At 42.8% G+C, this 13,304-nt stretch overlaps 1 protein-coding gene across 1 annotated transcript in view; it reads right to left on the reverse strand.

The window, feature by feature from the left end:
* Positions 1-13,304, reverse strand: part of LOC128429190 (plexin-A4) — a 120,208-nt gene that overhangs the window by 88,832 nt on the left and 18,072 nt on the right. The window contains exon 2 of the mRNA XM_053415470.1: positions 7,695-9,042. Coding sequence (XP_053271445.1) covers positions 7,695-8,939 — 1,245 coding nt within the window. The 5' untranslated portion in view covers positions 8,940-9,042. The remainder of the gene's footprint in view (positions 1-7,694; positions 9,043-13,304) is intronic.

Here is a 13,304-nt window from a genome sequence, read left to right on the forward strand (position 1 = left end):
CCACATTTTATGTATTTCATGATGACGTCATAGTGATTTAATGTAAACTATATGACAAGGAATGATTGGTTAATCTATATAAGCTTTAAAGTGGTTGCAGAAGTTAATGTATTATGGCACCATATGATGTCATTGTCCGGACTTCGTGGTTACGTCATGTTGACATGTTTCCTGCATGCATTCCGTGCATTGGCAAATAGTGGGTTGATAGATTTTGAAAGACTGACTCAAATTACTCTCCTCTTGTAACTTTATTTCAAATTTGTATTATAGTGATTTGTGTAAAACCCTGTTGGGGTCAGCTATGTTAACCGACAATGACTTCCCTCTGTCTGGGACATGATCTGCTTACACCAGTGGAAAGCTGAACCTTTGAGTCTGCAAGTTTAAATCAAGCTCTAGCCTCCACATGCTTGTGTGTCTGAAAGAAAGTGCAAGCATGTGTGTGTGTGTTTTGTTTCCATGGTGCTATGACATAGTCTGTCTGACTAGTGACCCATAGTACCTTCCATCACACTAACAACGAGTGTGAACACAACATCACACACACACGGTGAGATGTACAAAAACACAATTCAAACTCCCACTTCACTAAAAATAGGCTGCCAACCCTGTCTGCACTCCTCTTTATGTGGTTTCCTCTTTTGTTATGGCCGTCTAACAGCATCTCATCACAGCCTCTAGTTGTTTTGTCCTGTCTCCATAGATGATTTTCCTATTTCCCTCTCTGGTGTTTCGGGTAGAAAGAGAATGTGCGAGATAGCAACTGGATACCAGAGGAAGAGAGAAGCCTCAGCATCAAAGCCCGGCTGGTCAAATATTCTTACAAGTGCACAATGACTTCTGACTGCATGTGTGTACACATATCACCTAGAGCACGAGTAGAATAGTGTCAGGGTGGTAGTTTAAGTGCGTCCAGCGATTAGACAAGTCAATGGAGCATAAAAATGAATGGGTGCATTCAGTGTGTCGACCCAAAAGAGTGGCACTTGTCGCAAAAATAATATTTCCTGTGGTAAAGGAGTGTGGAGATATCTGGATAAACTGAAAAGACAATTCCTCTTGGGCTCAGCTGTGCACTCCATTGTCTCGGTAAGAGCAGGAGTCGCCGTGAAGCTCTTTCCGATTGGCTGAGGTTCACTGCTCTTTGACATTTTGTTAAACGCATCTGCAGGGCAATCCAAAACACTTAGCATTCTTTTGAGGCACTCTGACTGTATCGCGATCGGAATTCAGTTTGAATGCAAGAGGGTCGACGTGTAGAACAAGAGCTGTCACCGTGTAGGCCTGCATTTAACTGCCACTTTGTGTGGCACCCTGGGGAGTGAATCCAAAAAACAGTCACAATGATTAGGACTGAGGAATGATTGACCATCGACTTTGACAAGTTGGTTAATGCTAGAATGTGTTAATGCATATTCATATTAAACAAAACTAGTAAATGCAATATACTGTATCGTTACCATGTATCGCATTTTGCTATCCTGTAATTTCCACCCCTAGTCAGGATTGACAAAGTTTGACAATCCTGTGATGTTTTGTAAATTCATATATGCAGATGTTTGCACCTGCCTGTTAGCTCAGCAGCTACAGCAGATAATGAACGCCGGTTAGAGGAAACAATCAAATCAGGAACTAACAAAACACCATGAGGATTTCTGGGGGGAAAAACCGAGACATCACTGGAGCAGAGCCAGGAGAGAGAAGCTAGGAGAATGTCAGACGCGGGACGGGAGTATAAAAAGATGCAGAGGCAGGGGAAAATAGTAAATTCACAAATCAAACTAGGAAAAGAAAAGAAAACATCCAGCATCAGAAAGAGAAAGATGTGTCAGATACCTCGCTAACCCACTTCACATGTGTACCGGCAGCAGATCTTTCATTACTTCATCCTGGAAGGATTACTCTGCATTGCCACCCAGTTTTTTCCCCCTTAAACTGTTTTTATTCAAGTAATGAAAAGATAAACTGAGAAAAAAAATAAGCCTGCTTATATAACAAACGGCGCAGTTGACAGTTTATTAGGCATGATTAGCTTCAGCTATTGCAATGCGATGCAACAACTATCGTTTTCATTTTGTTGATGCCGTGTCACAGAGGTGTTGATTCAACTCGGAGCTTATATTTCAGGCAGCCGTTTGCGTGGTGGAGTTGCATTGCATTTCATTATCTTGACGGGAGAATCATCTGTCGGCGGACAGATTTGTGCAACTGTAATAATTATAAAATAATGTGACACAAAGGGACAATTATCTGCATAACAAAAATGTATGCTCTTTTACTTTCACAAGGATTTGAATAAGGATCTTTTACTTGCAACAGACTGATTCTTAAAATGGTTATTTGCAATGTTTAGGCAAGAAAAAGATCTTTCACAACTGATTTCTTCAATACAGAAATTAAAGACATTATCAACACGATGGCGCAAACCATTACCAAGGCCCAATAGTCCCCTTAACTTTGATCAAGCTGCACCAGACTTATTGATATCAGTCTTCTCAGTCTGCCAGATTTCATTCATCAAGATCCATGAATTATTCTCTGGGAATTTAGTGGAATCTAGCCATGTTAAAGCTAGTTGATGAAAAACCCGTTGAGTAGTTTTTGCAATTCATCTCCTGTGATATAATTAACAATAAGTTATGGATTAAATTCAAACGGAGCATTAATGTGATCATTTTTCTTTTATCGACGACAGCTTCACAACCTTATTGCTGTAGCTATGATATCAACAGTTATTTAACTTAAGGAATTACTTACCTAAACCCACAATATTTTTTCCCATAAACCAAACTGGGACCGTTCCATTAGCCTGTTAAATGTCTGGTACATCTGCCACTAAGGGGCCTCTATCTCAGGAGATACTCCTGTGGGTTGTATCAGGCGACTTGTTGCAGCAAAAAGTATGACTATGACAAACTTCAGGAACAAAACAACACAACACATTTGGTGTCGCCAATAAATCACTGGGGCAACTCGGTGACAGGACAAAAGTCAACAGGGGGAAAGAAATGAAAGCAGACAATTCAGTCAGTGTTTCAGGCGCAGGGTATCAGCCAGCCAGTGGAGTACGCTGAAGGAAGAGGGAGACATGTTTAATCACAGAATAATGATATTGTGATGGATTCTGACCTTTAGCAAGTGGTATCATGTATGGAGATTTAATTAGTGAGCCAGCCAGCAAGCTGGATAGCGGATATGTGGATGGAGTGGGGTGAATTGGGAGGAGGAGGAGGGATGGGGAGGGGGGGCAGTCTGGATGTTCTTAATGAATCCACCAGCCTCTCTCTTCCTGAGGATGTGGCCCAGACTGACTCATCAGCAGCGGCAACCAGCCACTGATTAAGCTCGGCAATCAGGAGGAGGACGGGAGGACGGTCAGTGCGGGAGACAACACTGTGAGACGGATGGTCGAACACAATATGAACAGAGGAAAGAGACAATACTAAGGAAAGACGAGCATAGCGGCGAGACGGAGGACGCCATATTGGAAGAGTTCCTTTCAAGTGAATGATGAAACAAGGGAGGGATGAGCATGTGTGTCGGTAGGGAGGGGGGGTGATCAAGAGATCAAGAAGAAGACTACAAGAAACAGCAGCGGCCGAGTAGAATAATCTAATTAATTGGAGTGAATTCAGAATGAGAAGTCGATAGCACATGACAAATGCGGAAGAAGAGCCCGTGGCATGTTAGTTAATGACATGTAATTAATGATCATTAGCAGAAAGGATGAGAGGACGGTCGTGGCCCGTCAGGGACTTACAGGCGACCTTGTAATTCTAACACGATGCTAGGCAGGGGAGGCGTACTTAACACTGTGCTTATGGGAAGCAGTGGAGATAAAGGGGAGAGGAGGACAGACCGACGGAGGGGGAATAAGAATAGTATGTGAGGGAGAGTTTTATAACGACATGAAGAGAAGGACAGAAAAAAGAAAAGAGCGGCATGGGCAGAGTGCATCGACTCAAGGATGAGAGAGAAGAGAGCAGGGAGAATTTATTGCGATCCCGCTGTTTTGTTGTTGTGTTTTTTTTCTGCTGACACAGTGAACATGGAGGGGAAAGGCAGAGTATTTTTTTTTATAGGTCACATGCCACTTCACAATGATCTATGGATGCAGGCCCTTTGCAGACTTATACTGTTGAGCACGCATTATGTGGCTCAGCCAAGCATGGCCATTCGGGGGGGGGGGGGGGGGAAGAGAGCGTCTCCCTCGTACTCTCTCTCACTTCCCATCTATCCTCTCTAGTGCTGCTCTCTTACCCATCATGCCACTCTCTGCCGGTTCCCTTTTCTCCCTCTCAACTTCTCCGTCCTTGCAGCTCTCCCACTGAAAGCCTCTTAAAGATGGTGTAAAGCAACAAGGTTGTAGGTGTCAGGATTAAGAGCTAATGTTACCACCCAGGCCAGTGTCCTGCAAATTTGTCCTCACACATATTCTCACATACTGGGATTATTTGATTATGTCTCTTTTTCCCAAATATACCTTTAATGAAACTTAAAATATAATGTTCATGAATCAAATTATAGGTAAAAGTAGCTGAAGTGATAATTTTACTATATGGGACACACCTTTTTTTACAAATTAGTAAAATTTGTGATTTGCGTAATATTAACCACATAATGTCCTAATTTGTCCTAAAAAAGTATGTAACCAGATTATTTTTATAATATTATTAAAATACAAAATTGGTGGCTTCTATACTGATCCATCATCCAACATCCATCTTTTCTTGCAGAGAGTGTCTATACAACGTGTAGCATCTACATTCGGTCTTAAAGTGTTTCATCCATATCAAAAACATGTGTGTCTTTGTGTGAGTGTGTTTGTGTGTGTGTGTGTGTGTGTGTTAGTGTGTGTGTGTGCGTGGTGGTCAGTACAGCCAGGCTACCCTAATGAGCCTGGAAGCTGTTCATCCTCTCCCTAATTGGAGGAAAAACACATCATGATCGAAATACGAGAGCGTTTGAAAGAGTCTGGAAAAAAAGAAGAAAAAAAAGAAGAGTGTAAGAGAAAGCGAGAAACAGGGAAGACAGAGAGCGAGAAAGAGGGCGAGATAAAGGGGCACAGCCCTAATACAAGGCCCCCTCTCATCTGTGTCCCCTCTATAGTAACAGCCAGAGTGACATTTAAACCAGCCATTAAAATGAAATTATATTTTAATGAAACATCAAGACTGTTCTGATGACTACAAAGAAAGATATTTGTCATATTATTATTTTATTGACACTGAATACTGCAAATTATCACAAATAAGATTATAAGAAAATGAGTTGAAACTATAGGCTAGAGTCCTTTAAGAAATAACAAAAAACTCAGTGGTTAAATATAACTTTGCACAAGGTATTTTAAAGAGTCGCTTTTATTTTCCTCTTCAGTTATTATATAACGATTAAATAAAACATGAATGCATCTAAAAAGTCACCTGCCAATGTACACAATTTAAACTCTATAGGTTTGCACGCAGTCTTCATCAGTCTAGATTTCACATTTAAAAAATATTTTTATACTCAGGAAAAAAAAAAAAAGCCCATGAGAGCTTGTGTGAGAGACATCCCAAAGCTGTGAGACGGCGAGTCAGATCCTTATTTGATATTTATGTGGCTGTGTGACTCCACAATTAGTGTCTCCTGTGAGTACAGGATCCTAAAAAGCAGTCTGCCTTCTGCAATTCCCAGAGTAACCTTGTTTGGTGTGTTCGAGATTATCCGTCTGACGGCTCGCTACTGTACATCCGAGGGAATCGCGGCGTGGAGAAGATGTGAGCGATGAGTTTTAAACTGTTTATATCAGAGGCATCCCGGTCATGCATCATTTAGAATAGAAAAGGAATTTATCAGAGACACCAAACATGAGATATTACGGAGACGACTTTCCAACACGGATGCACACTGTTACATTTCCTCACAACACTTTCACTTAAGATTTAAAGTGTTTTTACTGTGAAAAAACCTTCAGGAAATATATCTAGCCTGAATTTACATCCTAATTTACTAATGCTAAAGCAATAGGGCTTCAACTTCTGATTTATCAGTGTGTTGTGTGTGTCCATGTTTTTATGGCTTGAGCATCGACTCCATTCTAAAGTAGCCTGTGATCTGCATTTTCATAAATAATTCCATAAGTGCTCTTGTAAGAAGTTTATTTATTGCCATTATTCTACTTTATCCCAAACCTGCCCTCCCTCTCTTTAGTAGTTACAAGTGTAATGCCATGTGTGTGTGCATGAGGGTCAGCACTACATCTATCTCCTGCAGAGTCCTCCGTCACTTGTTCGGCAGGGTCTAATTTATGCGGTGGTGGTGGTGGTGATGGTGGTGCTGGTGACACTGTGGCTCGTGCTGAAATGGCATCATTCCTCAGCACTAACCCCTGCGTGCTCCCTCACACTTCCTCGCCCTGCTGACAGGTCCACCCCAGGCATGATTTATCAGGCCCTCGAGCAGCAGACAAAGGCGCCGCGGCACGTGTACGGTGCCAGAGATGAATTAACAGATAAACACAGTGATTCCACGATGTCTTGAGAGTGCGTGGCTAAGGTCAGAGAAATATGGACTAGGCAGTGAGAAGATCAAATTTATGTTTCAGATATGTGACCATGACGTACTTAAAATCTTGTCACGAGTGCATGTAGCTATATGAAAGCTCCTGTGGACCACTGGCCTGAGAGATTTCATTATTTACCTCGGTATAGTATTTTTAACTGTGATTCTCCAATGCTACAAATCGTATCATGGTTGAATGAAATATATTTGAAGCTTTAGTACAGTTACTGTACATACAGTTTACATTTAATATATATGTACAGTTTATAACATAACGTAAAAAAACTAATAATAAATGTACTAAAACCATCCAAATGCAACAATAGACCTCTATCGTGACATTCTATTCCATCCTATTATCTACTCCTCTCTGAACTCAATATAAGCCAGTGAAGACATGGTTAATTTATCCACGCCTGCCATGTGAAACAACCTGAAAGCTTCCAATTCATCCTGATCAGGGTAATATTCTATTTCTTGAGGTTGGAAGCTTTTATTAATGACGTAGTATGAGATCAAGAAAAAAAGAAAAACATGCCTGGAACAGCTATGGGTGCTTGTGATGTGGTGTAAACACGCACCACCCAATTGAACCTTGTTTTTTATGTGCATAAAGTGAGAAATCAAATGAACTGAATCACTGAATTCGTAATGCTGTTATGGAGAACGGAGTTATGGTAATTTGGCTGAGCATTCGGCTGCATTGTTTAAAGGGTGAGTGGATTAAAGGAGGCAGTGGATGGTTAACATCTCATCGTTATGGGATGGAGCGGAAACCCACCCAAGAGCAGTGATCACAAAGGACCCCCGCAGTGCAGCCAAGCTCATTATAGTAACATGGGGTTAAGCCTTCACTTCGGATTTTCCTCCAGAGATGCTCACTTGGAACGTCCTTCAATTACAAATTATTGAACAATATAATTCACTCCTAGAATTAACTTCCTTAATGAGGGTTTTTGTCCGGCTCTGCTTTTAGCAGAAAAGCTCGACACCTGCTGTTCTGGGTATTTGTACTAGTAGTTGTAGTAAAAGTACCTGTACTAAAATATCTGTAAATAGTGTTTTTCAATGCCCCAGTGTTCTCATTATTAAATTAGCGTGCTTGAAAACTCACAAAAGGTGTGTGTGTGCATGATGGCATTACTCACCGCACTGCCGCAGGGGACATCTTTGACTTTGAGCCAAGCCAGGTCCAGCGTGCCCTCACCCTTGTAGCAGGACTGCAGCCTCTCCTTGATTTTCTCGTTTATCTTCCGCAGTGAGAAAACACACAGTGCTGAGTCCTGGGAGGCCTGACGAGGACGTCTCTTCTGGCCCTTTGAGAAGACGGCGTACAACACGTCGTCATCTGGTGCCACGTCTAGCGAGCGTGCCAGAGTAGCACCAGCTTTGGCTAGGTAGGCCGCCTCGAGTAATCGGTACTCCACATTGCCACTGATGCATCCGATAGGCACTTCCACATAGGAGTTGAAGGCGGTGTCGGCCTTACAAAGGCGGACTATCTTGGAAGTGTAGACCTGCTCCCGGCCTGTAGAGGAGGATCCGGTAGTAGGCCCACCCTCCATTTCAGGCTGCAGAGTCAGAAAGTACACAAAGTTCCCACTGGCAAAGCCATAAATGTAGTATATGTCAAAGTCTGGGATGACAGTGAAGGTGTCTGAAGGGATCTTGATCATAGAGGCCACAAATTCATCATGGAAAACGTATGCAAACATCCCGTCCGCCTCGGAGTTCGTGGCCAACTTGCGGCTTGAAATGGTGGGGAAGTACTCTGGCTTGCCGTCCACTGCTGTGGCTATAAACAGCATGTCCGGAGAGGCATTGCCATATGAAACGATGACACCAAACACTGAGCCGCTCTCATTGACACCAGAGAGATAGTGCTCCTTCTTGTGGAAGGGCTCCCCTAGTTTGAAGAGGTCATCTAAACGGAGGAGCTTGCAGATGCCCTGGTAGAGGCTGCCACATGCCAGCAGCCGGTTCTCCCGGTAGTCCATGAGAAGCATTTTGTTGACATTGTTGGTGAGTGACAGTGGCTCACTGCATGGCTGGACGATACGCGGTGGGTAGCAATTGCGGTTGTCTTCATCTGGGCCAGTCTCGTGGAAAACCTGGACATCCAGGTCAGGGGACAGTTTATAAATGCGATTGACGGCACCCAAATAAACATTGCCATTGCGATAGTCCACCGCCAGATGGTTGAATTTCCACTCAGGGTTCTCTGCATGGAAGGAGGAATACTCGTCCTCCTGAAGGGACACTGTGATCACCTGGGAGCCGGCGCTGTGAGCCTGCGGGGCTTGCACCACTGTTTGAGATGTCACAGGAAGTGTCAGACAAGACAGGAAGCAGCATACAAAAAAGCAGGCCCATGTCCTGGTGAGGGATGTCATGGCTCTGCTGACGGTGGGAGCGGTGAGGAGAGGGAAGGAGGCACAGACCAGTACTGTAGCCAATCAGGATCAAGCCTCTCTTGAGATGGAGGGCATCATGTGCCTGAGGAGGGAAGAAACAAACACCTGTGTCAAAATTGACGTAACGGTCACATAGTATTCACAAACATACATCTCGCACACAAAGACATACATGACCTTTTGTGTTATCTCACAGAGGTTAGAGCAGAGCATCATTTGAAAGAATAATGAGGATTTCAGGTGAATTGGCGGCACACTTGAGACTCTAGCACAATCTATAATTGGAGAGGAAATAGGCTAGACCAAAGAGGAATGAGGCTAAAGCACAGTGCACGGGCTGAGGAAGGTGACAGAAGAGGAGGGGTGATGCATTGTCTCAGTGGAGGTGATCAGACTGGCTCTGCACCATCTCTCTGCATGGACCCCTGCCCCTCTCCGCCCCTTCTTGCCTTTCTGCTCCAGCTACTATGCACCTAATTGATTCTCCCCTTGGAGTAGCAATTTGCATGCTTTGGCAATTTCTCTCTTTTCTCCCAATAGGGCCGCTCACCTGCTGACAATGCTTGCAGAGAGAAAAGGACCTTTCTCTCTTTAAAGATACGCACACAGACACATTCACAAAGTAGAAGGTTCGTAGGCAGAAGAGGAACAATTAGGGACAAAGTGCAACGCTCGCAGAATTGCATTTCCCTGTAGTCCTCAGGTCATTTGCAAAGTCTCAACAATGCACACACAGCCATAACAGCCAGGTGCACACACAAACACACAAAACATACATGCAAATCCATGGTATTTTAATAGGAATGTTGCATGCGTTAGGGTGACTTCTGTGATTTCTTGTAAACGAGGTGTTCCAATGTGTGTGTGTGTGTGTGTGTGTGTGTGTGTGTGTGTGTGTGTGTGTGTGTGTGTGTGTGTGTGTGTGTGTGTGTGTGTGTGCGCCCTACTCATTAGGCTTCTCCAGTGGCAAGCTGGGTATAACAAGGAGTAGTGTTCACCTGCGTCGTATCCAGGTATTAGTTTTGACCTGCAACACTAATCCAATTCATATTTACTACCATGTATATGTTTTGTTTTGATGTAGGAAAATGCCAGAGATAATGTTAATTCTCACAAATGTCAATGTGTCCTTTATGTAAAAATTATAAAAGACATTTAAACTTCCGATATTAACAAAATAAAAATAAAAAAATCAACCGTGATAAAGGTTTAAACATAGAAAATGTGATTTGTGCATAGTGTTTATAATCTAGCAGTGTGTAAAAAAAACTTAGAATCTTCTCTTTTCAATTCAATTTAACAGTCTGTTGTTTTGTCTGAGACGTGCAAAGAAAAGAAAAACACTCTAAGCTATGTGAGCGCCTGTCACACTTAATGCAAAGTTCAGTTTTATTCAACAATGTGACGGTGTATATTTGCTTCTGTCAGTAAAGCACTTCTTACATATGTCATGTAAAAGCCGGGAAACATTTGAACGTCAAAATGTACTTTGTCGGAGAATTACCATTTTAATTCCGCAGACTATAAGAAATAAGTTGTTTTTACAGTGATCACTACGAATGCTTGCCACCTTGAGAGGTGGCACAACCTGACATTATCCTGCCGCCGATCTCATCTCAGGTTCATAACCGAGCAATCACAAGTTGAGGGGATGTCAAACGCAAACTCGCTGCAATCTTACCAATCTCCCCCCCATCTCCTGAAAAGACAGAGCCTCTCTGCACATGATAAGAGGACCAGAGAGGATAAGAAAAAAACTGATGTAAAGATAGACGAGGTGACATGTGCTCAGATGTGTGTTTTTTATTCAAGTTTGTCAAACAGCAGTTTTTACCATAGATTTCAGGGGATGAGAGGGAAATAAAGAAATAAATATGAATTCAGTAACACACAAAATCAAATAAGTAACTAAAACCACAAAAAATGATGTTGCAATATGAGAGTCATGTCAAATATTGTATGTTTTCCATGGTGAATGATGTTTCTGTGTCCAGCTACTAAAGAGAGAGACAAAGACTGTGAGGCAGAGAGAGAGAGACTCATTTAGAGAAATAACTGCTGCTGCTACCTGAGTAATAATGACAGGGCAGTGAGCCCATAATGTTCCTCTAAAAATAAAAAGCAGAACTGCATATTAATCTCACACAGGGAACAGCAGTGGAGCTCCCACCTCTCACTTAACTAGCGGGAGGAGCAGCCTTAACAAAGTGGTCCTCTGAAACTCCCAGACACCTTTATTCTGCGGGTATTATTCATAGCAAAAGAGACAGAGAGGAAGGAGGTCAGATGAAATGAGAGTAAGAGGGAGAAGGAAGGTGTGAGACAAGGAGAGAGACACAGGGAGAGTCTGTTCCATCACCTTCACATCGACCTTTATCCTCGTGAATATGACGAACGCACACGCACATGGCTGACGTCCAAAAACAAAACAAATAACACACGAAGAGAAAGGCCCTCAGAAGTCTCCCTTGAGAAATAAATGAGAGTTTTTACAAACATGAAACACTGAAACCGTGAAAGACAGAAAAAAAAAAGAAGAAAAACATCCTCATCAGAAACACCCTGCGATGGCAGCGTGTCTGCCACATGAATGTGTTGGTGAAATGCAATTATCCTCCCTGACGGGGGGGCCAGCTCGTTTAGTTGCTGTTTGCCTTTGCCCGCTGATCATCAAGCGCCATTAATTAAAGCTTGCTATGGTTCTGTGGATTTATACATAAGACACACACACACACGCAGACACACACACACATGCAGACACACACACAGACAGCCATGTACACGTATCTTTGCAGGGTCCTATAAAGCAGCTCCTCGCCTCTTACACACAAAAAGACATATCAATTTGTGGGGTCTGGTATTTTGGTCCCCACTGGACTGATTATTCCAGCATATAGCTAATCTTCATCCTGGTATGTGAATTTAGTACAAGCCCTTGTCATCAGCTTCTCTTAAATATGCAAATCACAATGAAGTGACACCGGTGAAAAATAGAAAGGAGTAAAACTACTTATAAGGATGTTGACTAAACAGTTTTTCCATCTTATTCTTGCTTGCTTTGACAAACAGTTTCGATAGAATAGAGAAAGATTGTCACATCCACAAACTGGCCTGCAGATACAGTAGATCTGTGTGTGTGTGTGTGTGTGTGTGTGTGTGTGCGTGTGTGTGTGTGCGTGTGTGTGTGTGCGTGTGTGTGTGTGTGAGTGTGTCTGTGACCTCGGACCTGTGAGATGACAGATATACTTTAATGAAACACATACACAATCACATATTCACAGCCCTGTAGACATCAAAGAGTGCTAATGAATTCATGATTAGCACCGCACTTCCATCACATCACTGGAACTGTGGGCAGAAACACCACAGTGTGTTTTATCTCCATCTATGAGACTGAGTCACTGACTATTACCTCAGCATTTAGGAAATAATTGGGATGTTTTCCTGTTTCAATTCTTTTTTTCTACTTTAAGGGCTGTCAGCAGCCAGCCATGAAACTGAGACTGTGAAACCGCATTTACATTTATAAATGTGTGACTCCCCCAAATAGAGAGGAGAGGAGAGGAGAGAGAAGAGATGAAGAAGGGAGGAAGAAATGAAGGAGAGGAAGAGGGAAAAGAGAGGTGGAAGAAGAGGAGGAGAAGAGAAAAAGAGGTAGAGGAGAGGAGAGAAATAGAAAGAGGATAGAAGAGATGAAAACAAGAAAGGAGAGGAGGAAGAAGTGAGGAGAGAAAGAGGAAACGAAGAAGAGAGAAAGAGGAAGAGGAGGAGAAAGAGGACAAGAGGATGAGATAGAAAAGAGAAGGGAAGAGATTGATTAGTTTCTGCCTGAGCTCCATCAGCTGACGTGGCATCGACATGGCTTCACAGCAGACATGTGATGGCTCATGGATAAACTGCCCCCCCGCCCCCCCCTACAACCATAAAGCAGATGACAGTTTTTCTGTGGCATCTCTCACACGAGCATTAAACCCACAAACATCGACAAGTTCAAAGATCAGCGACTCGAAATTGCCCCGTTCTCAGCTAAAGTATTTTGATGGGGCAAAGCTAATTTCCGGGACAGCGGTATTAGGCGAAGCTATTATGGATATGTCAGGAGCCATTTTGCTTTGGCTATGATCGTGTAATGGTGAGCCAAGGCCAGACACAACAATCGGAGGAGACGACAAAACAAAACGAGTCTCGACATAATAATCTCTATTTAGAGCGTTGAAGGAACGACCCGGGAAACGAAGAAACTGTCAAAGTGTTTGGTAAACAGCTTAACTCCTCACTGCGCGGAAAGATATTCAAAAATAACTATCACATTCATAAAACACTACGAGTCAAATGGGATTAGCA

Source organism: Pleuronectes platessa, chromosome 22, assembly GCF_947347685.1.
Source record: "Pleuronectes platessa chromosome 22, fPlePla1.1, whole genome shotgun sequence".
NCBI classification, from domain to species: Eukaryota; Metazoa; Chordata; class Actinopteri; order Pleuronectiformes; family Pleuronectidae; genus Pleuronectes; species Pleuronectes platessa.